This window comes from Salvelinus fontinalis, chromosome 33, assembly GCF_029448725.1.
Source record: "Salvelinus fontinalis isolate EN_2023a chromosome 33, ASM2944872v1, whole genome shotgun sequence".
NCBI lineage: Eukaryota > Metazoa > Chordata > Actinopteri > Salmoniformes > Salmonidae > Salvelinus > Salvelinus fontinalis.
Window position 1 is genome coordinate 34,617,739 of NC_074697.1, and position 25,131 is coordinate 34,642,869.

A 25,131-nucleotide genomic window follows, 5' to 3' on the forward strand; every position below is an offset into this window, starting at 1 on the left:
TCCATACTGAGGTTGGAATAACACTGAAATTGTGAAAATTATTATGATGCCCTTTAATAAGTGTAAGAGCTGTTTGCAAAGACCGCCTGAAATTTCAGCCTGTCTTGGTGGGATGGTGTTTTGGCCTGTCTGGTGACATCACCAGGCAGTAAATTTGTTAATAGACCAATAAGAAAGAGTTCCAAATCTCTCTGCCAATAACATTTCGTTTTCCCCTCTCCACTCAGACCACTCCCAGACAGTCCTTGCAAAATTCTTGCTTGAAAAATTGCTATTTGCTAAGTTATTTGTTTCTTTTTTAGCATTTTAATTGAAAACAATCACAGTAAGGTACTTAATTGTTACCTTGAATTGATATTGACATAAAAACGGCTGCGTTGTTGATCCACCAGACCATAAGACAAAAGTCTCTGGTAAATTAATTTGGTCGTACCAATCACAGCCCAGTATATTTGGTTGTAGCGATGAGGTTAGAAGCAGGTTTGGTACAATTCCATTCTTTATTCTTGTTCTGAAGACATACTATAAACAAGGTAAGACTCAAATTAATGGAAAAAATGTTAAATGAAACAGAAAAATTCCCCAGTCGATCTTAACAACACTGGCTAGAGAACTGTGGCCACAGATGCAATACATATGAAAAATAGTTCATCTTTAGTTATTTTCTTCTTGTTTAACTTGTTTAAATTAACACTGAAAAAGTCTCTTCAGAGAGAAAGAGAGGACTTCACTGTTTGTCCCACGAAGCACAGAGGCCATCACTGGAAGTGTGTGTGCGCTCCGTGACACTGTATGCGTGTATGTGTGCACAGTCCATGGAAGGTGTGTGTGCCGTTTCTGTATATTTCAAATGGAGGCAGAACATCCTCATGTGTGTTTTCTTTCGCCCTTTTGCTTTCCTGCTCCCTCTTTCTCCTCTTCTGCGGTTTGGGGAGTGTCCTCCCCTATAGTGCTGCCAGCCGAGCTTTCTGCCACTCCACAAACTCATCCAATAACACCGGCCCTGCAGAGAGAGAGAGTAGTGTTAGTGTGAGGGACTGTGTATGTATGTTTTTTAGTGTGTTTTTGTGTGTTTCTGTTTGTTAGTGTGTGTGTGTTTTAGTGTGTGTACTCACAGGCTCCATCCTCGTCATAGTTACTGAGGTCTGTACTGACTGTACGACTAAACTCTAAGACGTTATACCACTGGTCCTTATTCATCACCTTGTACTTGGACTGCTGCAGGGGAGGAGAGAGAAGCGAGGGGGAGGAGAGAAAATGGAGGAAGAGAGTGTAGAAAAGCGGGGAGGGGGGAGGACAGAGAGAGAAGAGAAGGAGATCGATATTAGGAGCAAGTCAGTGCAGGAACCACACAGCTGTGTTCAACATAGGGTGTGTGTTACCTCCAGAAACTGGTTGAAGACAGGGAACAGTGGCCATGTTCTCCCCAGTAGCAACGCTAGCATGGACTTAGCTGTGTCCATGTCCAGACTCCTCTGGTCCTTCTCCTGGGGGAGAGAAGGGGAAGAAGAGTGGAAGGAGAGGAGGCAGATGGAGGGTTAAGAGAGCTGTTAAAGAGGGAGAGATAATGTAAGTACATCTGCCATCCAGACCCTCTCCTCAGGAAGTCAAACCATTTCCTGACTATGAACCAGTGATAGAGGACTCACTCTGGCAAAGTCGAAGGCGTATCTGTAGATGTTTTTAAAGAGGATTGTGTCGTTGAGCTGATTGCGCAAGTAGTCCAGTTTCCCCTGTAACCTCTCTATGCAGTCACACCTATAGGGGGGTGTAGTGTCACAAACAAACATGGTTTCTCAGTCACACCTATAGAATCAGAAGCGTCAGAAACAGACATGTGATGTGGTAAATCAAGGTTACTCACTGTAGTAAAGTCATTCCCTTAAGCCACTCCTCCTTAGTGAAAAATCCCATATTTGGTGCTTCTAGTTTCCAAGCTAAAACTAACATGATTATCTGAAAAAGAGAGAGGGACAGAGAGAGGGGAGAAAGAGAGGGGGGAGAGAGAGAGAATATGCATATAATTATCAACAATGGATGATGGGTGGGTGAAGAGAAAAGAGGAGAGGAAGACTAACGTTTTCTGGTTCCACTCCAATGTCTTCACAGAACTTCTCCATCCCCTCTGGACCCAACACCTCATCTGGACCTGGCACACACACACGGGAAGCATGCACAAAACACACACAGAATGGTATAAATGACTCAATACTTAGTGACCAATAATCAACATGAGCTTTCCTTGCGACTTAAAGAGTTCTAATCAGAGTGTGTATCAAAGTTAATAGCGCAATCTATGACCATCATGATATGACATAGTGCCTTCAGAAAGTATTCACACCCCTTGACTTTTTCCACATTTTGTTGTGATACAGCCTGGATTTAAAATTGATGAAACAGATTGTGTCATCGGCTTACACACAATATCACATAATGTCAAAGTGGAATTACATTTTTTGAAATGTTTAGAAATTAATGAAAGATTAAAATCTGAAATATCTTGAGTCAATCAGTATTCAATCCCTTTGTTATGACAAGACTAAAGTTCAGGAGTAAAAATGTGCTTAAGGCAATAGTGTTTAACATGATTTTTGAATGACTACCTCATCTCTGTACCTCACGCATACAATTATCTGTAAGGTCTCTCAGTAGAGCAGTGAATTTTAAACAGATTCAACCACAAAGACCAAGGACGTTTTTCAATGCCTCACAAAGAAGGACACCTATTGGTAGATGGGTAAAAATGAACAAACGCAGACATTGAATATCCCTTTGAGAATGGTGAAGTTATTAATTACACTTTGGATGGTGTATCAATACACCCAGTCACTCAAAGCTACAGGCATCCTTCCCAACTCAGTTGCCGGAGAGGAAGGAAGCCGCTCAGGGATTTCACCATGGTGACTTTAAAACTGTTACAGAGTTTAATGCCTGTGATAGGAGAAATGGATCAACAACATTGTAGTTACTCCACAATACTAACCTAAATGGCAGAGTAAAAAGAAGGAAGTCTGAACAGAATAAAAAATATTCCAAAACATGCCCTGTTTGCAATAAGGTACTAAAATAAAATTGAAAAGAATTTGGCAAAGAAATAAAATGTATGTCCTAAATACAAAGCATGATGTGCATGTACCACTCTTAATATTTTCAAGCATGGTGGTGGCTGCATCATGTTATGAGTATGCTTGTCATCGGCAAGGATTAGGGAGTTTTTTTTAGGATAAAAAAAACGGAATAGAGCTAAGCACAGGCAAAATCCTACAGGAAAATCTGGTTCAGTCTGTTTTCCAACAAACACAGAGACAAATTCACCTTTCAGCAGGACAATAACCTAAAACACAAGACAAAATATACACCGGAGTTGCTTACCAAGATGACATTGAATGTCGAGTGGCCTAGTTACAGTTTTGACTTAAATTGGCTTAATCTAAGGCAAGAATTGAAAATGCTGTCTAGGCATGATCAACAACAAACTTGACAGAGTTTGAAGAATTTCAAAAATAACAATGTGCAAATACTGTACAATCCAGGTATGCAAAGCTCTTTGAGACTTATCAGAAAGACTTATAGCCAATTTTCCTCTACTGTGCAAATTGTCATCAAATCAACACAATACTATCCCCTTTCAATGCAACATACTGAAACAAACTACAGATTCTATTGCATTGACAGTCATGACTCTACACAGACCGGTGCGCCATAACCAATCAAAGCTTCAGTTGTCCTATATGCAAATAGACCATTGCCATATATGGATCTGTGTCATTCACTTTGAACTGGACTGTGTTTAGAGCATGAGTGGTCACAAGTAGATGTGCTTGTTTTGAGGTCAAAGCAAGAGCTGCATGTAGCCAGGTGTACATTTGTTCATATTCTTTGCTAGTAAGTAAGTTATTAGCTCAGTTATAGCTCATTTCTAGTCAGTAATGGGGGAGTGGTTTCATCCTACAAGTGCACAAAACAGGTGCATTTCTATCCATCTTTGAAATGCCAGTCAAGTAAATAGCTTTTTTCTGTCTTTAAGGGGCAATTTGAGAGGCTTGAATAAGCTAAGTAACCAATAGGCAGAGGGTAGCATCATTTGTCTCAATTCTCTGTAATATTGGTAAGGGAATAACAATGCATTTTATTTTGTAAAGTGATTTTTTGCATCAAACACCACATGTTCAGCCACCTCCTTGTCTGAAGGACAAGCGGATAAACAGGTTAGTGTCAATCCCTAAATGTTTTTTTCAAAAGTCTCATGGAATGTAAGGCCTACATTGAACACCACACATTGGCTGCTACTGTAGGCTGAATACAATTTGGGATACATTTTCTTCATTGTTTTTTATGGTAGGCCACTCTTGTAGACCTACATTATGATCAAATAACCACAGTAGCCTACTAGGCCACTGTTATAACCTTAAAGCGGGTACAGCCTCAGTGTTCACAGTAAACAAGCGCCACAAGTTGCACAGAATTTTCACAATGTTCAAGTTTGTGCTCAGCAGACCAGAAATTTGCTCAGTGCCAAAAAAATTATTGAGGGAACATTGCCCAGAGCTGTAATCACTACCAAAGGTGTACATGTACTGACTCAGGGGTGTGAATACTTTTGTAAATGAGATATTTCTGTATTTTATTTTCAGTAAATTTGCTAATATTTCTAAAAACATGTGTTCACTTTGTCATTATGGGGTATTGTGTGTAGATGGGTGAGAAATAAGTCAAGGGGTATGAATACTTTCTGGTGACACTGTACCTGTGTACTCGTAGAACCAGGCCAGACATTTCTTATTGGAGAACTGGTCCTCTGGGCTGATCAACCGGCCTGGAGCCTGGGGTCTGCAGAAACTACAACATACAGGATAGAACACAGTCAGAAACTACAACATACAGGATAGAACACAGTCAGAAACTACAACATATAGGATAGAACACAGTCAGAAACTACAACATATAGGATAGAACACAGCCAGAAACTACAACATATAGGATAGAACACAGTCAGAAACTACAACATATAGGATAGAACACAGTCAGAAACTACAACATATAGGATAGAACACAGTCAGAAACTACAACATATAGGATAGAACACAGTCAGAAACTACAACATACAGGATAGAACACAGTCAGAAACTACAACATACAGGATAGAACACAGTCAGAAACTACAACATATAGGATAGAACACAGTCAGAAACTACAACATACAGGATAGAACACAGTCAGAAACTACAACATACAGGATAGAACACAGTCAGAAACTACAACATACAGGATAGAACACAGTCAGAAACTACAACGCGGGATAGAACACAGTCAGAAACTACAACGCGGGATAGAACACAGTCAGAAACTACAACGCGGGATAGAACACAGTCAGAAACTACAACGCGGGATAGAACACAGTCAGAAACTACAACGCGGGATAGAACACAGTCAGAAACTACAACGCGGGTTAGAACACAGTCAGAAACTACAACGCGGGTTAGAACACAGTCAGAAACTACAACGCGGGATAGAACAGTCAGAAACTACAACGCGGGATAGAACAGTCAGAAACTACAACGCGGGATAGAACACAGTCAGAAACTACAACGCGGGATAGAACACAGTCAGAAACTACAACGCGGGATAGAACACAGTCAGAAACTACAACGCGGGTTAGAACACAGTCAGAAACTACAACGCGGGTTAGAACACAGTCAGAAACTACAACGCGGGTTAGAACACAGTCAGAAACTACAACGCGGGATAGAACAGTCAGAAACTACAACGCAGGTTAGAACACAGTCAGAAACTACAATGCGGGTTAGAACACCGGAAACTACAACGCGGGTCAGAACACAGTCAGAAACTACAACGCGGGTCGGAACACAGTCAGAAACTACAACGCGGGTCGGAACACAGTCAGAAACTACAACGCGGGTCGGAACACAGTCAGAAACTACAATGCGGGAAAGAACCCAGTCAGAAACTACAACGCGGGATAGAACACAGTCAGAAACTAGAACGCGGGTTAGAACACCGGAAAATACAAAGTGGGTCAGAACCCAGTCAGAAACTACAACGCGGGTCAGAACACAGTCAGAAACTACAACGCGGATAGAACATGGTCACTAAACAGACTCGGACAAATTCATTAGAGGAGTTCTCAGGATATTCAGTGTCACACACACTCCTCCCTCTCTTCTTTCCTGTGGACTGACTGAGGTCTGTGTTGCATAAGGGGATAAATATGTGCTGAGTGTTGAGTTCTTTTAGTCAAGCAGCCAGGCTCACTGCACAGAGCAAAGCCAGCAAGCAGCAGCTGCAACATACACGGTGGAATGGGTGAGAAGGGTCTACAGTAGAAGGGTTGGGTGAGGCAGAGTTCCACTACAGCTCTAAATACAGCAGTATCTGGGGGGGAGGGGCCATGAGATGGGGTGTGTAGGGGGTGGAGGGAAAATACCAAACATCCAATAGTGGAGGATGATGGGAAAAGTGGTGAGGAGCAGGAGAGGTGGGTGAGGGATGGTGGGTGAGGAGAAGGAGGGTAGGATTGGTGGGTGAGGGGTGGTGAGGAGAAGGAGGGCAGGGGTGGTGGGTGAGGAGCACCCGGTGGGTGACGGGTAGTGGGTAGTGTTCCTCACCAGGTGATTTTACACTTCCTGAGTCCCGGGTCATCTGACCCTGAAGACTTCCTCTTCTTCTTCACAGGCATTGCGGAGTCACCACACGGGTTAACTAGCTGGGCTGGGTCCACACACACACTGAATGTCAGCTCACCCAGCCGAAAGCCATACCATAAACAGTATACTATTTACAGATAGTATATAGGAGAAGTACCTATGTATTTCTGGTCTCCTTGTCCATTCAAATCTATAAGATTCTATAATAAAAACACAGTTTACAGTGAGACTTGATGTGATGAACTACATAGTACAATAACATTATAAAGCATACATAAAGACAAGACGGTATGGTCATATCACATAGCTAATCAACTCTTAGAATGCCCCCACTCTGGCAGTGGCTCAACTAGCTATAGTACTGGGCCATCCCAATAGTTCACTCATGAGTCTTAACTTACAAATCTGTCCAGCGTATGTGATATTGTCTGTAGATCTGCCTCCTCAGCCAGTCCGAACACTGTGTACTATCCTACAGCAACAGACAGAGAGAGAGAGTGAGGGAGAGGGGAGATGACATATTAGCTAATATACTGGCAAGCTATCTTTGTCTTGTGTAAGTGGTTTTCGCAGTTGTGTGCCAGACCAGGCGTAAACCACAGATCAGATACCTCCCATGTTTAATGTTAGCCAATTGGCTGTATATTGAAGGAGCTAGCTAGCCTAAACAAACAGATCTCATCCAATGTGGACCTTAGCCCATTCAATAGACAGTAGCTGCAGTGGTGTAGTGCTGCCTGGAGAAGTGGGTATACTCCAATGTTCTGTGTTTCTGTACAATCACAATAACAGTACATGTGATGTCAGTTTGAAAACAAAATTGATAAAAATCTGATATAATTCTGCCAGGTAGGATTACTTTGCAGTCAACATTAAATTGGGAAGGCCTTAGGAAATGTTAATTCAAACAGAGCATGATGACTGAATTGCACATCGCAAAGATTCAACCAAGACTAGACAAAACTTTTTCAATACCTGGTTTGCATGCCCATTGTTTCCTTAGTTAACATTTACTGTTAGTAACGTCTTTCCTACATACCCTACCGGCTACAGTTGTCGTTATTTTGTGAGCTGTTCCATGTGACAACCAATTGAGAGGCATGGTCTTGCTGAAACTAGGCTGTGCATGTGAATACTTCATGACCGACCAGGTGAATCCAGGTGAAGGATATGAATTCTTACTTATGTCACTTGTTAAATCCACTTCAATCCGTGTAGATGATGGGGAAGAGACAGGTTAAAGAAGGATTTTTAAGCCTTAAGACAATTCAGCATGGATTGTGTATGTGCGCCATTCAGAGGATGAATTGGCAAGACAAAATATTTAAGTGCCTTTGAATGGGGTATTATAGTAGGTTCCAGGCTCACAGGTTTGTTGTTAAGAACTGCCCCCACTGCTGTTTTTTCCCCCTCACACTCAACGCTTCAACAGTTTGTAGTCAACCTGGGCCAGCATCCATGTGGAATGCTTTCGACACCTTGTAGGGTCCATGTCCCGACGAATTGTGGTTGTTCTGACAGGGGGTGACATCAATGATCGCTACGCTACTAGCTAGCTAACCAGTTAACGTACATAGAACTACAACAAATAACGATATTCCGACACATACAGGAGTTTCTCGCAAATATTGTCGTAGGTGCTAGTTAACGTTAAACACTGGTCCGAGTAACTGCGTCACCGTAATGCAGAATGGAGAGAAATATTCATAAACCCACAGTACCTGGTAACTAGCTAGATAGCTTGTCTAAATATTAACTATAGTACAATGCCAAAGTACGGAAGAACGGTTGTTATCAAAACCAATACAAAAATATACAAGATTTCGTATGACAGGTCTAGCATGAGTACTAACGTTAGCTAGCAATGTTAACTGCGATTGCGAAGCCAAAGCAAAGGCTAACAATATGCATTGATGTTCCAAATCAAATTGTACTCATCCCATGACCCGAATACAACTGGTGTAGACTTTACAGCGAAATGCTTGCTTACGAACCATTCCCAACGATGCAGGTTTTAAAATGTCAAATTAACTTACCGGATGAACGTTATTTGGCAATCAATTACCGTTACCTAGCTAGCTAACGTTAAGTGAAACAAGGAATATAATCTTGATCTGGCTAAATCTATACATGCAATTAATCATCTCAACCACAAAAGTAACTAACGTTATGTGTATAAAGATCACAACAATACACACGACTGGGGCTTTGCTTCTTTGTAGTTATCAACAAGATTAAGACATAGCTAGCCAGAGTTAGCTAAACACGTAAGCTAATTAGTTCGCTAACTAGCCAAATAACGCGGGTAGCTAACATCCAGCTACTTCAGCTAACCAGTTCGCAGGTTATTTCTGTCATGATGTTCAAAAGCCAAACGAGTCGAATACGTCGGAACATCTAGCTAGATTACATGGGGTAGAGATCCAGTTGAAATCGACCAAAACAATGGAAACGATTATCTGGAATGCTAACTAGCTAACGTTAGCTAAATTAGTTTCTCAACAGAACTTGAAGTCAAAAACGTATTTAGCAGTTGTTGGCTAGCTAAATATTTGTCACAGGTTAACGTCAGTTCAGCCACCGGTTACAACACCGTTTTGGATATTATAATTGTGAATATTTTTGCAAACCTTGGATTCCAAGAGTTGTATTTCTTTTTATGCGAGTAGATCATGTACTTTCACGGTTGATCACTTTCCAAGTGGTAAAAGCAAACTGCTTTCTTCCGGGGAAACAGAGAGCTATGGAACGTACCACCTGATTTCAAGGGATGCGCGATTGAGTCGTACTAGCTATGGAAATAAATTACATTACAGGTCGAATTATTCGAATATACATTTTACCGTGGTTGATTTAAAATATCGAAGGCAAAAAATTGGAAATAAATTTAACTGCGGATTATTACTCGCGCGGTGGTCTAAGACACTGCATCTCAGTGCAAGAGGCGTCACTGCTGTACCTGGTTCGAATCCAGGCTGCATCACATCCGGCCGTGATTGGGAGTCCCATAGGGCCCAGCGTCGTCCGAATTTGGCGTCATTGTAAATAAGAATTTGTGCTTAACTGACTTGCCTAGTTAAAAAAATATATTATGTATAAATAAAACGCCAATATCACACAATCTTCTGTGCCATAAAGTGTCAGACCTCATGGAAGAGGCCATGACATGTTAACATACAGGAAGGCTACTATCAAAGTACACAGAGGAAGAAGCACATGTTCATCTGTCTATAGAAATAATCAGAAGACAAAGGAAACCAAGAGCAGTGGAGATGACTCTCTTTACAGTACAGTTTTTATTAGCCAGGAAATAAATTATATTTAAAAAAAAGCAGTCATGAACAAAACAAAAAAAAAATAATGCAGCACATCAAAGAAGTTGAGCCCAAAAGCCAGAATACTCCCATTCAAACAATGTACAGCATTATATATTTTCTCTCAAAGTAGGGACACACATTCATCTGGTAATGCTATGATCAATAAAACCTAGTTTTTACTCAAGACTCCAGATATGCAAGTAGGGAAGGAGAGGAAGAGATCCATGTCTTGTGATTACCCATCTGTCTACTATCATCACAACCACACTTAAAACCGAAGCAAGATGTCAGTCTAGTCTCTTGACACAATAAGATCCGCTCTACCTGACATTTCTGTGCAGAGAGAAAAACATGAATTATTACAACAAAAGTTGAGTTTAAGTCCTAGTTTAATACTGTTAATTTGTTGTTACTCATAAAGTGGCATAAATTGTCATCTTAAAACATTGTTGAACATGGCTAAAATCCAGAGAAGCGCTAAGTGTATCAGAATGAGTTACATTAAGTACACTACATTACTCTGATAACATATCTTAAGAAGAATGCACTAATTGTAAGTCACTCTGGATAAGAGTGTCTGCTAAATTACTAAAATGTAATAACACTTTGCCTACGTTCCAAATGACACCTTATTCCTTATATAGTGCAGTACTTTTGACCAGAGCCATATTGGCCCTGGTCAAACAGTAGTACACTAAATAGGAAATAGGGTGTCATTTGAGACACACTTTTCTTCTCCAGGTTGTTTTGATGCAACAACTACAGCAGTGATGCATAACCATTACCGTCAGATACCAGGGAAGGAAGACATGAAAAACAACAAATGGTACTAAAACCGGCCTACCTGCTGGACACAATGTCATTCAGTGGACGATATAACTGCAGAAACTGTCAATGATGATATTAACACACACTTTTTATTCACAAAGCGCTGATATCCTTCAGAGTAACTGTTCAAAAGTTTAACTAGTCAGTCTGTTGAGAAATGTAACTAGCTCATGTGGAGAGCCCTTATTGCCAACAGTTTACAGGTAGTAGAAGAGTTATCCACACATTACATTACCTGATAGAATAAACAATTAACTATTTTGACAATAGTCAGTGTGTATGTACGTGTGATTCTCATAGGTGTCCTCCACTGTAGAACGGTGGACTATACAGTACTGGGTAGATATGTAGTGTGTATGAATGAAACACATGGTAGGATGAAGTATAGCCATGGCATCATGCCCAAACAATTCATAACTGCTAAATCCCAAGTAATGTTTCCCTCGTCTGACAATCATTTTGTCTTGAGGTGTCTAAATTGATTCCAATGTGGTTGCATTCAATTCAGAATGAGAGAAAAGAGCTACCTAGCCTGCATCCAAAATAGCACCATATTCCCTACATATAGTGCACAACTTTTGAGTAGAGGCCTATGGGTCCTGGTCAAAACTAGTGCACTATATAGGGAATAGGGAGCGCAATTTCATTTCCCACACTATAACATTATCCCAATGCCAATAGTAAAACTCAAACAAAAACAAAAAAGAGTCAAAGAGGGATAGTGTTATTAAGTCATCTCATACGTTTCATCATGTAACATTAATAAGTGCCTATGTACACCTAGTATCCCACTACAGACCGGACCTATTTATCAAACACTCGCATACAATCTCATACAAACAAACCACATTGATACAAATTAAATAAATAAACAAGTCAACAACACACGGCCCCAACACTTTTCTAGTTCTTCCATCCTCACCCCTCCCTACTCCCCACTCATATACTGCAACACAGTCTTCTGTAAAAGGTGGTGGGTAGGGTACATTAATAGCAACACTGCAGTGCCGTTGCTTTAGCAACATGACCTCAAACCACAGGAAGTGCTCCAGCAGTTGGGGATCTCTAGATATTGCACTGGAGGGATTTTACTAGTCTATATATAGGGAGAATATAAACTACTTTTCCTATATAGGAAACAAATGACTTTTCCCTTTATAGGGAATTTAAAAATACTTTTGCCCCCAAAAGTATTTATATATTTTTTAAATGTAACCTTTATTTAACTAGGCAAGTCAGTTAAGAACAAATTCTTATTTACAATGACGGCCTAGGAACAGTGGGTTAACTGCCTTGTTCAGGGGGCAGAACGACAGATTTTTACCTTGTCAGCTCAGGGATTCGATCCAGCAACCTTTCGGCTGGCCCAGCGCACTAACCACTAGGCTACCTGCCACCCTAATACAGTACCTAGGGAATATGGTGGCATTTGGGAAGAAACCTGGGTCATGAACAGTTATGACACCCGCTCATGGTCTGACAACAATACACCTGTCATGTCCTGCACTGGCTATGGGTGGGGGAGAAAGAAGAGGAGAGGTACAGGAGAATCAAAGATCGCTAGAGAGCTTTGTGACTTCGATCGATTGGACGACGCTGTGCAGCATTTACAAATGATACACACAACATACACACAAAAATAGAGATGAGCATTGAGAAGGAGAATGAAAGTGATATATAAAACCATTCAGACACACTGACCTAAAAGGTAGGAAACAGAGAAAAGTGATGGTCTCGTTTGTTCTCACCCTGCGACTGGCTGATACGTGAGGAGCCATGAACCTCTCTGAGGGATGTGGCAGTTGGGGTGGTGGAGCTGGTGGAAAAAGTGACACACACACACACGTGTGACAGGACCTCAGATGATTGCAAGACTTCCACAGAGCAGCAAGCTGTCAAGGTGCAGACACACACACACACACAGTACATTTGGCACAATACACTCCTCTCAATGTCCACTCCATAATGATATAGACTACTAGTCCATTAGTCCTCCTGTCTGTCTGTCTCTGTGCGGACTGCGTAAGGAGGGTAAGGCAGGGAGAGTTTGTTTATTTCATAATGTCACTACTGTGATACTGAGACTGTCAGTCAGCCCCACTGTCCTCCTCCTCCTGGCCCCCAGGTGGCGCCACAGAATGAAGACTACACCATCTATCTCATACAACTAACTGGCCTGCCCCTCCCCTCCCCCCTCCGGCCGCAGAGAGACATCCTCCTTCCTCTTCTGAAACAACCACTGCTCCCTCCCTCCTCTTCCTGTGTGTCCTCTTCCTCCTGCAGCAGTGAGGATCCAGCCAGGTCAAGCAGTAGGTAGGTAGGTAGGTAAGTAGGTGGTTCCAGTCCAAGTAAGTGGGTTCTATGCCATGTAGATAAAGGTGTTGATGTCAGTCTCGTCCCGTTTGATGTATTTGTGTTCGATGAGCCACTCGATCTGTTCCTTGATCATCTTCTTCTGGGGCAGGAACATGTTCTTAAGGATCTCTACCAGTTCTGTCTGTAGCTGGGCGTTACTGATCCTCTTCCTCATCTTCATAATCTGGATGATGGCCTCCTGGAGGGGGGTGGGTGGGTCAAACAACGTACAGCATGTTATCTTTACTCAATGTTGAGCCACACATTCAACTGGTATGGTTATGATTTTCACTCTCGGCGTGCAGGGTGGAAGGTAGTAGTGCGCCATTTAAGTCTTTGGGGGGAAAAAAGTGCTTAAACTTTAGGTTCCTCAAGTTGTACCTTTAAATGTGTAACATTACCTGGGTTCTTAATATTCTCAGCTGGACAATGCCCTCGTTCTCCTCCTCTCTCATTCGCTCCGTGGTCAGCTGCAATCGACCAATCAGATTAATCTTGCCTCTTTTCTGGACCTTGGAGTTTTTACTAAGAAACAGAGACTAAAGAACTCAATATCCCATCAGAAATCACACCTGAAACATTCCATCTGAGTCCTCAGTAGGAAACCATGACAATATAGCTTTCATCAACATTCAAACTTCCCCAAAATGAATGATGAATTAGAATAAATACAGTTACAGTAACTAAATAGAACATGAATCAACATGGTAAGCCAACAGCGGTTGCAGTGAGCTGCAATTAAGGTTGCAAAACTCTCCCGTCTTTCCCAAAATCCCAGGTTTTCCAGAAATTCCAGAGATTCCTGGAATCAGGATGGAAAAAGCAGGAAAATCTGGAATGCTTCAATTAGTAATTTTTTGAAAACGTGGGAATTTGTGGCAAGTTTCCAGAATTTTGTAATGCTAGGTACATTCAATGCCTTTATTTAGCTCTGGGGGCTAACACAGTGTTGTGGGTTCAAAGCTAGTGTTGTCACTACGTACATGAGAGAAAAGTCCTGGTTGACGTAGAACAGGGTGCTGTCAGTGAAGTCTTTAGGGGAGGAGACTGAAGGCTCATAGGATAAAACCTGTCTCTTCAGCTTAGGGAACGCTACCAGAGACTAGAGACAAAGAGACAGCAGAGAGAGGGAAAGAAAGAGGTCATTTGTTTGTTCTCTCAGTCTCTTCTTTGTGTATGAACTGCGTTTATATTGGCATGTGTGCTTTCATTTTTCAATCCCAGAGAGTCTGTGTGTGTGTTACCCAGAGTGTGCGTCGTAGCTCAGCATCAGGCAGCTCGGTAGCCAATTTAAGGTTCTCAAAGCTGATTCGCTCCCGCGGCCGCTGGTTCCAGGCGAATAGGACAGCCAGCTGAAAGGTCGTGACTTCAAGGTCATAATGACCCATTTCATTCTTGAAGGTGATCTAAACATACACCCCCCCCACACACACGGGGAGAGGAGGAAGATTACCATTCCGTTGGACATGAGGTGATAGTAGTTTTTCCACGGATTATGTTTCTGAGTGTGTGCACTTTGTCCGTCTCTCTCTCTCTCTGTGCATCTGTGTGTGTGTGTGTATCTCCCACTCACGATGCCATTGGACATGAGGTGGTGCCAGTGTAGTTTCCTCCCGCTGTGGTTCCTCTTGTAGAAGTCTTCTACCTCTGGGATCAGATCCTCCAGCTCAGTAGGCAGAGACACAAACACCTTCTCACTGCTCCTCGACCACGCCCCCGCATTCAGGATCTTTATATTCACACTGTCAGCTGGAGAGAGAGAGACAGAGAGAAAAGGAGGGTGGGAGAGAGAGACAAACAGAGAGAGGAAAGAGAGATAGACAAACAGAGAGAGACAAAGAGTATTAGTGCATTACTATGGTACACCTGCAGGAGGAGTATGGAGGCCATGGTTAATAATCACACAAGCTCAAGCCATAGGTTTGTGTGTTTGCTACCTCGTAGAGCAAGTATGCGTTACCTGGTAGAGCCAGCTTGTTGTGTTTGTGCATCTCCTTGAAGACCTGGTTGAGATCGTCCGATACTTTAATGTCCTGGAACATCCTGGCCAGCTTATTCACATAGTCTGCAGGCATCCCCACCTCCTACAAACACACACGACCCAGGGGAAAAAACACCCTCAAAAGGGGGTATAGAGAGAGAGAAAGAGTCTGTGTGTGTTTGTTTTTACCCTGAGCCACTCCACCATGTTCTCTTCTATCTCGCTGTCGGCTGAGATGTCCAGGATCAGTCTTCTGGTCAGGTGGGCTTTATGGTACCTCATAAACACGTCCTTATTCTGAACATACTTTAATACCAGCAACTAGAGAGAGAAGGGTGGGAGATAAAACACATCCTTATTCTAAACATACTTCAACACCAGCAGCTAGAAGAGTTCGGGATGAACAGGATAGAAGACTACAGCTGCATCCTAATTTCTACAGCTGCATCCTAATTTGGATTTCACAACAGCCAATGTTTACACCAATCCAATGCTTTAAAATCCATGACTAAGCGTTTGAGAATGGGGGCTCATTCTACAGTACTAGGGTAGAGTCTTCACCACTTCTTTGAGTTTGAGTTCTATCTCCTCTGAGGTGAGTTTCTTGCTCAGGGTGGTTTTCCTCAGCAGCATGTCACAGTAGTTAGCTAGCAGCTCTGGACACTTCGACTCTGGCTGGGTTTTCAGACCTACCCTGTAGAGAGACACACATATGAATAGTACACATAGAAATATAATTACTAAAACAGGCATCTACATTCAAGTCTATGGATGCATCCCGATTCTTCACTCTTTCTCCGAAGTCTACACGTGCACACTTTCTTGCGTGAATTTGACAATAATGGAAACTACCTCCAGCCAATTGTTACACAAATCATATGCTTTTAAATCCATGATGGGGAGTGTGAAAATGCACCCTAAGGAACAGGGTAAAGAATCGGGATGCAGCTAAAGTTCCGTGATTGGTGGACCAGCAGCCATACTGACCCATAACCAAGGAATATAATATAAACATAAAACCCAGGTTTGTCTTACCCTTTTTGTTTGAGGGGCAGCTCCAGTTTAAAGATGGTGGCATCGTTCACTACAGCTTTGTAGGCCTGGAGAGAAACACAGAACTGTCAAACCTCCCGCTCTCCTCCTTTTTTCTCCTCCTCCGCCCAGCCCCACCCCCCTTTTATCTCCATCTGCTCCATTCACCCCCTTTTCTCTCGCTGCATGTCTCTCCCTCTCTCATCTCCCTTTTTTTCTCCTCTGTCCATCCCTTCTCCTCCCCATCCCCCCTTTCTCTCTGCTCCTCCATTCAGTCTCCTCCCTTCACCCTTTTTTCTCTCGCTGTGTGTGTGTGTGTGTGTACCTTGTCTCTGGCAGTGAGGAATCGAGGGTCGTCCTGAAAAGCCTCCTTCACTAGTTTACTGAAACGGTTAAACAACATCAGCAGCTGCTCCACGTACTTCTCAGAGTCCTACACACACAGGAATAAGAAGAAAAACATACAGATATACTAGCTGATTTTGAGTGTGTACATGTTTTATTATACTATATTTTACTAGTACCAGAAGTCCTCACAAGAATAGTAAACAACTCAAATTCAGAGAAGTGAGGACATTTTAGGCATATGAGTTAGGGTTAGGATTAGAATTAGGGTTAAGGAAAATAGGATTTTGAATGGGAATCAATTGTTGGTCGCCAAAATGTCCTCACAAGAATAGTAAGACAGATCTGTGTGTGTGTACATACAGAAGTGATAGTCTCTGCAGCAGCCACCATATCAGCCAGCCCAGCGTTCATGATGTGATCCTCCAGATCTTTCAGCATGGGCTCTATTCCACTAGGAACCTTATCCATCAGGGAAAACATCAGGTGGAGCTCTGCAGGGTGAAGGACATTAACGTCACACAATGAAGGACCCTCCTCTACAACCGGTCCCAAGGCTGGTGGGTAAAAGTAGGAATGTAATGTGTTACTCACTGTCTGTCTCGTTGCGTTTGATCATGCCGGGACATTCGGCCAGGATGGTTTCTTTAAACGACGTCACCAGAGCGTTCACACAACATTCCATCAGCTGGAAAGAGACATAAGAGACTAACATTGATCTACCCCATCATCTGTTGACTGTGAATATGAGTTTAAACCAGTCTATACAGACTCATGGGTAAACAGTCTGTCTACTCACTGCTTGGACAGAGTTACATTCACGACGAGTCTCGAGGTATCGAACTGCCCTCTTCTCCTCTTCCCTTAGCTTTGTGTCTGCCTGCAAGACACACACGATCAGTGAATGTTTACACACCCACTGAGAAATTGTCACAACAACAACACACGGACACGCACTCTCTCCAACACACACAGAGAGAGCAGTCCTTACATATTTCATGTAGTTCTGGACTCCATTCTGCTGTAGGTATGATGGGGCCTGTGTTCTGTAAAACCTCTCAGTTGAGTCCAGGTAGGCCTTCTCAAAGTTATCTCTGTAGATCTGGAGCTTGTCTTCAGGGTTAGAGCACAGGTTGACTACACACACACACACACACACACACACACACACACACACACACACACACACACACACACACACACACACACACACACACAGTCAACATACCATGCTTCACAAAAACTTGCCATATAAAATATGTGGATGTTTTGCCACTCAGTGTGTATTTGTCCTACCGTATGATTCTCGTACTCCTATAACCAGCTGGGAGTCAAAAGCCTCTCCCAGCCTCTCAGCGTGAACCAGCTTCATAGCACTGTCCTGAAGACGGCTTTTTATGTTGGAGAAGATCGACTCGTTCCATGTGTCCAACATCAACTAGAAGAGAAGCCGAGGGGGATAGAGAGAGGAAAAGAGAGAGAGTGAGTAAGCAGGATGAGACAATTGATGCATACTATCAAAAAGAAGAGCATTGTCCATCTCTCCCCTCCTCTCATCACCTTGCGTACGATGCTGTCCTCAACGTTAGACTTCTTGTTGCTGCCCTGCTTCCCCATCAGTGTGATCTCCAGCTGACAGAACGGTTTGGGCAGGATGTCACACTGTGTGAAGAACTTTCGCCACTCCACAATGTAGGCCTTCAGTAACGCTGTGTCATCCTGGTGACTCAACACACGCTGCCATGGAAACACAGGTCAGAGGTATGTTGCATAGGTAGAGGTCAGGAGTTTAAGGGTAGCCTCTTGCCTGCAACTGTCATCACTGTACTGGAAAGGGGTGTGTGTGTACAGCACATTCCAAACTCAAATGTGATTTCAACCCTTACCAAAGTCCTTCCCCTGTAACCCACAGTCCCACTTACATTCTGAGCTTGTTTGATGAAGTCTAGGATGTCTTCTTTGAGGGCCTGGTGGATCTTAGCTGGGCCCTTGTCATCCCACAGACACACAGCATGGACGTCTCTGCAACACACAATAATAAGCATAGGGTTTTTGTGTGTGTCTGCGGTGCAGTATGTGTGTCTGCTTTGCAGTTTGGTGTGGTATGATGCAGTGTGTGTGTCTTACGAGAAGAGGTCAAACCACTGCTGCTTGGTGACAGCCTCCTGTCTCAGCAGCTTGAGAACGATGGGCCTCATCAGGTCCCACTTGTCCTCAAACTGCAAGGAGCCTTTATTCTGGAGAGAGATGATACTACTGTTACTACTCAGGGTCATATTCATTAGTGCACACTGTCAAAAATGTTTTGCCACAGAAAATGAAAACAAGTGTATATTTTTGGACAATTTCAAGTAGACACACCTGTTTGCTTCTGTTTCGTGCCATATGAATATGACCCTGTACTCACTACTCTCCACCACACTACCCAGTACCTAGAACCATTCATTCTGGATAGAGCCAAAGAACGAACACAGTTCATACTTACTCAGTAACTTGCTTACTGCCTGACGCTGTTCAGAATGAACGCATATTTAATAGTAGTTTTTAAAATTCTATTATTTTAAAACATAACGTTACAATGGTCCAGTTCGCTAAAATAAAACCTGCTTCATCTAAAACCTTAACTACAGACTACATTGTCAACAGTGTAGTTGCACCCAACTCTGATCAATCTGTAACAGTCAAGACTGTAATATGTACAGTTAGTTAGCTAGCTAGTAACACTAACGTTATTGTGCTGGAGAGCTGTCAAACGGAACTAATGTTAGCTTGCCAATTCAGCTGATTGTTCCACCACCTGGACAAGCCTGCTGCATATTCTCTTACAGTTTGATGTGGACAGTTACTACAATGAACTGTGTATGATATTACTGATGAACTGTCAATTTAAAATACGAAATGTTATGCCGGTGACAACTGTATTGCACGTTAGCCAGATGGCTGGCTAGCTAGTCTAGCAATACCTTCCTAGCTAACTAGCAAGAAATACATATCTGTTTCCTTAAGTGCAAAAACAAAACCTGACAACGGACATTGTCCGTTGTCGGGTTTATTTTTAACTCCTTCATTAACTTATTTACATCCAGACTACGGGCATCGGGCGCATAATTAAATCTTCAAATCCGGGTAAAATGCTGACGTGAGAGGCTCTTACCTTTAACAAATTAGACGTCGCCATGTTTCCTCCAACTTGTGCCCTCCTCGCGTAATCTCGCGAGTGTGTGGTTGGAGGGGATTGGGTAATGTAGCTTCCTATTTAGCGCAATAAAAATAGACATATAGATAAAAAGGCTAGATATGTGTCCAGTTAACAGTATTGTGTCATGAAATGTTATCTGTATTTTTGTGTGCTGCTCTTTGCACCTAAGACACTGCACCAAATAGGTGTTGGAAAATAAATACAGTAGGCCACAGTTGCCGTGGCTGGACCAGTGCTAAATTTAGCTTTTGACTGCCATGGAACCACTGAGTTGTATTACAGGTCAGTACATGGTGGGTACAGTAGCTATGTGACTTGGAGACAAGTGAGTAACATAGAGAAGGGATATGGACCCTGATTGAATCCACACAGCCTTCCTCTCCATTCCTTCATTCAAGCCTTTCCTCCCACTTTCCTTCCTTGGAGTAATTACCTGGCTGAAATTAAGTAATCACTGATCTAAATACCCCCCCACCCACTTCCCACAGTTTCACACACCCCCACTTTGTACCACCCACTTTCATTCATATGGGCCCTGTTTCAATCCACACAGCCTTCCTCTCCTTTCCATCATTCATGTACCAGCCACTTTCATCACTACTACAACACCTATCATCTGAAAGCACTAAGTGATCTTTGCACTTTGATTAGAGAACACTGTTAATCATTCAGCCCAGGTAGCACAGTAGAAATGAATAAGCCTTAGTCCAGGCAGCACACAGCAGTGTATTCCCCATCCCAGTACCCCACTGTTACAGTGAGACAACATGGCTGAGAAAGACCGAGAGGGGATTATAGCTACAGACCCCAGCGACAATGATGATAGAAAATGCCTTATTATCCGGAAGCTTCTGAAGTTCAACCCTAAAGAAGTGTTTACGTGGTGAGTCTGTGGGGAGAGAAAACAATTAGAAAGAGAGAGAGATGTTATAATAGTGATTATCTGGATCCCATATGGCACCCTATCCTTTATATAGTGCACTCCTTTTAACCAGCAACTTATGGGCTCTGGTCGAAAGTAGAGCACTATATAGGGAATGAGGTGCCATTTGGGACACATAGTGACGTAGTGGAGGTCTTTCAATGTCCAAGAATGCGTCCACTGTCCAGTAGCCTAGTACGAGTTGAGTATGTCCCTGGCAGCTAGCATACAGTAGCCTGGACGGAGTTGTGTTGAAACCCTAATGAAGGATATAGGGCCAAAACATGCTGCTTTTACCAATAAAGACGGAGCTTAATCAATGTCCACTGTCTTCCAAGAGTTGCTGACTTTCCTCTTCACGTATACCTTTGTCCTAACAGGCAGCTGGTGAAGACAGTTGCTACGGGTCAGGGTTTGGCTGCTCTCATCTGCGGCACAGCAGTAACATCCCAGTACCTGGCTTCAGACTACCACGTGGACGCGCCCATGCTTCAGAGCTTTGTGAGCTACACACTGCTCTGCCTCACCTACACCACAGCTCTGCTGTTCAGAACAGGTACACACACACACTCAGGCACACCAATGTTCTGCTTTAAAGAACAGGTAGTCTCTCTCACACACACACCACCCCAGGGTGCTCCTCGTAAGAATATTACATTTGTCAACTCTATACATTTTTATAATTGTGTAGCAGTGCAATAACCTCCAGGCTACCCTCTCCTAACGTACTATAGGGGATGGCAATATGTTTTCGATTTTAAAGAAGAGGTGGTGGAAGTATCTCCTAGTAGGCTTGGTGGACGTCGAGGCTAACTACACAGTGGTTAAAGCTTACCAGTACACTACACTCACCAGTATACAGGTCAGAACTACGAGAGGGTGTGTGTGTGTGTATGTCTGTATGTTTTTGTTTTGTGTGTGTGCGAGCTTGCGTGCCTGCTTGCGTGCCTGCGGGTATGTGTATGCGTGCGTGTGTGCTGAGTTATGTCCTTTGCAAATCAAATCAAATTTGATTGGTCACATACAAATGGTTAGCAGATGTTATTGCGAGTGTAGCGAAACGCTTGTGCTTCTAGTTCCGACAGTGCAGCAATATCTAACATGTAATCTAACAATTCCACAACAACTACCTAATACACACAAACAAAGTAAAGGAATGGAATAAGAATATATCCATTTAAATATATGGATGAGCAATGACAGAGCGGCATAGGCAAGATGCAATAGATGGTATAAAATACAGTATATGCATATAATATGAGTAATGCAAGATGTGTAAACATTATTAAAGTGGCATTGTTAAAGTGACTAGTGATCCATTTATTAAAGTGGCCAATGATTTCAAGGCTGTATGTAGGCAGCAGTCTCTCTGTTTTAGTGATGGCTGTTTAACAGTCTGATGGCATTGAGATAGAAGCTGTTTTTCAGTCTCTCGTTCCCAGTTTTGATGCACCTGTACTGACCTCGCCTTCTGGATGTATGTGACTATTCTGGTGTGTCTCTCTGTCTTCCAGCTGCTGGACTGTTTTGTGATCCCTGTGTTGATGATACTGTCCTGCTTGTTCCTGAAGACGTGCTACAGACCTGTCCACTACATCTCTGTGTGTGTCTGTCTACTGGGGGTGGGGGCCATGGTGGGAGCTGACCTACTGGCTGGAAGAGACCTGGGATCTAGTAAGAACCCACTCCATTCATTAATTAATTAATTTAATCTCTCAGTTCATATAATAAATAGTAACATATTGACCTCATCTCTTTCCTCATCCTCCTCTTCTATCTCTATCCTTTCCTCCTTCTCGCCTAGCCTCAGACGTTCTGCTAGGTGATGGCTTGGTCCTGCTCAGTGCCAGTCTATATGCTGTGTCTAACGTGTGTCAGGAGTACACCGTCAAACACCTCAGCAGAGTGGAGTTCCTTGGCATGGTCGGCCTGTTCGGCACACTCATCAGTGGCATACAGCTGTAAGTGTGTGTGTGTGCGTGCACATGTATCTGCATGTGGATGTGTGTGCATGTTCGGGGAGAAGGTAGTAGAATGGGAATGTGGTTGATTTGAGTGATCTGCTGTGTTGCTACAGGGGCGTTCTGGAGCATAACAATGTGGCAAACATCCAATGGGACTGGAGAATCGGTTAGTACCACATAAAATAAAATATACAGGTAACTGCCAAAATTAAGGAAACACAATTTAGGGATTCAAAGTATATTGAAAGCAGGTTCTTCCACACAGGTGTGGCTCCTACGTTAATTAAGCAATTAACGTCCCATCGTGCTTAAGGTCATGTATGAAAATGCAGAGTTTCCCATTATTTTGGCTACCATGGCTAGAAGAAGAGATCTCAGGGACTTTGAAAGAGGGGTCTCAAAGGAGCATAGGGGGTTTAAAGGGTGTGTATGTCTCAGTCACCAAATCTCAATCCAATTGAACACTTATGGGAGATTCTGGAGCGGCACCCACCACAGCATTTTCCATCAACAAAACAACTAATTATGGAATTTCTCATGGAAGAATGGTGTCGTATCCCTCCTATATAGTTCCAGATGTTTGTAGAATATATTCTAAGGCGCACTGAAGCTGTTTGTGGCAGCTCGTAGTGGTCCAACGCCCTATTAAGACACTTTATGTTAGTGTTCCTTTATTTTGGCAGTTACCTGTATATTTGTTGATATTTTGTATGTTTTTTTTATTGAACAGATAGGACAGCATAAAAGAAGGAAATTAAGGAGAGGGTTTGTTACAAAGTAGCTCTGGGTCTGGGATTCGGTAGTGTTAACCATGAGACCACCTCAGGCCACCGGTTATTACCTCTCTCTTAGGATTACAGAAGTGGTGGTGGCAAGGTTACAGAGAGTACAGAATGTATGCTGTGTCAGCTTGCAGAAGTACAGTTTCCACAGCTCTTTGCTGCTCTTTATCTTGTGTTTTATGGGAGCTGCAACAGTTGATCTTCCTTGTTTATAATAATTTTTGCCCTCTATAATGTCTGTGTTTTTCTGTTCAGGCCTATTGTTCTCTGACTATGCCCAGTGTATGAGTAGAAGATATTAGTACTTTGTTGATTCCAACTTGGGAAATTGTTTTATCACCAAAGCATCATCACCGATTACACAGACAAGGATCAATAATATTCAGATATGAGCACATAATAAAATATTAAAAAGACAGATGCACATTAGGAGCGATATAAAAATAATATTGGAAATGCTGTTGTCTGCCATACTCTCATTTTATCATGTATAATTATTCTCTCCCCAGGCCTGCTGTTTGCTGGCTATGCCCTGTGTATGTACACCCTGTACAGCTGTATGCCCATAGTGGTCAAGAAGACCAGTGCTACAGCAGTCAACCTCTCCCTGCTCACTGCAGACCTCCTCAGCCTCTTCTGTGGCCTGTTTCTCTTTCAATACACGGTTAGTACACACACAGCACACACACACACTGGGGATAGTAGGTACAGTAGGTTGAGCCATTTGACAGTTCAGTTACTGATTGTGTTTCTGAATAGATAGTGATTAGTTAATCAATGATTTGATGACTCCAATGATGGATTATAGATTGATTGATTGCTGCAGTACTATGTCTGTACTCACTGTAATCTCTTTCAAACTAGTCTAATCTAATCCCTGTGAGATCAAGGAGGCAGTAGTGATAAGAACAGAAACAGAGATAGCAGGATCCATCCCACTAGAGCTGTCCTGATCACAGGACACCACTGTCCTTATTTTAAAACATCTTAGTCCTGAATCGAAATCCCATGGTCACCGTGACCCTGTTCAGTGTGTTGATGACTGTTAATGTGTAATCTCATATAGCTCATCTGGTGTGTGTGTAGTTCTCAGGTCTGTACATGGTGTCTCTGGTGATCATCCTGGTGGGCTTCGTCGCATTCAATGCCGTGGCAACGACCCCTGACCCTGCAGACCCCATCACCCCCTCCATGGACTGGGAGGAGGGCGGCTACGACAACCCTGATGACATCATCGAAGAAGTGGTGGTGGCGGTTTTGGAAGAGGAAGAACACACAGGGGTGTCATGGAATCAGAGAACACAGAATGAGGAAGTACCGGCAGGGGGATGGAGTACCAAGATGTGATCTGATCTACTAGACGAGCACTTCCCAACTGTCTATAGCTGTTAAACTCCCTGTCTCCTTTCTTTCATTTGTACCATTCTAACACATCTACAGATTCACAGGTGTATGTACAGTATAGGTGTGTTGTAATATTTGTCCACTAGTTGACTTGGCAGGAAGAATAATACATGTTTTATTCCACATTCATTGTGGGGTGTGTCAAGTTAATGAGTGAGTCTTCATTGATATCAAACCTGGTTGGAGCATAACCCCAATTAAGCAAAATATTTTCACATAAAGAATATTATATGCAGGGCTCAATGCGTGCAACATTACCTAATTAAATTATTATTATTTGAGAAAACAAAACAAAAAACACAATCGAAGAATGGGACCCTCGTTTTTTTTTAATGAA

General features: G+C 42.7%; 3 protein-coding genes across 5 annotated transcripts; 1 reads left to right on the forward strand and 2 right to left on the reverse strand.

The window, feature by feature from the left end:
• Positions 1-481: 481 nt before the first annotated feature.
• dcun1d5 (DCN1, defective in cullin neddylation 1, domain containing 5 (S. cerevisiae)) lies at positions 482-9,405 on the reverse strand. 3 transcript variants are annotated; one of them, XM_055895873.1, is made up of 11 exons: positions 9,296-9,405; positions 7,067-7,137; positions 6,823-6,865; positions 6,627-6,729; positions 4,748-4,839; positions 2,079-2,149; positions 1,865-1,956; positions 1,650-1,758; positions 1,383-1,487; positions 1,116-1,218; positions 482-1,003 (listed from the first exon to the last, which is right to left on the reverse strand). In XM_055895873.1, exons 4-11 carry the CDS (start codon positions 6,695-6,697, stop codon positions 945-947), a joined length of 702 nt encoding a protein of 233 aa, XP_055751848.1. In that variant the 5' UTR covers positions 6,698-6,729; positions 6,823-6,865; positions 7,067-7,137; positions 9,296-9,405; the 3' UTR covers positions 482-944. The 3 variants fall into 3 exon arrangements, with proteins under 3 accessions (XP_055751848.1, XP_055751849.1, XP_055751850.1); XM_055895874.1 differs by lacking the exon at positions 9,296-9,405 and adding an exon at positions 7,848-9,179; XM_055895875.1 differs by lacking the exon at positions 6,823-6,865.
• Positions 9,406-9,942: 537 nt separating this feature from the next.
• Positions 9,943-19,748, reverse strand: LOC129832105 (cullin-5-like). The gene is made up of 19 exons (XM_055895876.1): positions 19,678-19,748; positions 18,651-18,760; positions 18,446-18,545; positions 18,084-18,260; positions 17,820-17,961; positions 17,515-17,660; positions 17,323-17,403; positions 17,118-17,211; positions 16,887-17,017; positions 16,504-16,611; positions 16,182-16,246; positions 15,708-15,840; positions 15,336-15,467; positions 15,126-15,249; positions 14,739-14,914; positions 14,410-14,571; positions 14,149-14,267; positions 13,567-13,690; positions 9,943-13,364 (listed from the first exon to the last, which is right to left on the reverse strand). The coding sequence occupies exons 1-19, from the start codon at positions 19,699-19,701 to the stop codon at positions 13,170-13,172; spliced, it is 2,343 nt and encodes a 780-aa protein (XP_055751851.1). The 5' UTR covers positions 19,702-19,748; the 3' UTR covers positions 9,943-13,169.
• Positions 19,719-25,062, forward strand: LOC129832109 (solute carrier family 35 member F2-like). The gene is made up of 8 exons (XM_055895881.1): positions 19,719-20,605; positions 21,025-21,200; positions 21,379-21,506; positions 22,159-22,318; positions 22,449-22,605; positions 22,722-22,774; positions 23,900-24,054; positions 24,477-25,062. Exons 1-8 carry the CDS (start codon positions 20,490-20,492, stop codon positions 24,735-24,737), a joined length of 1,206 nt encoding a protein of 401 aa, XP_055751856.1. The 5' UTR covers positions 19,719-20,489; the 3' UTR covers positions 24,738-25,062.
• Positions 25,063-25,131: the final 69 nt, after the last annotated feature.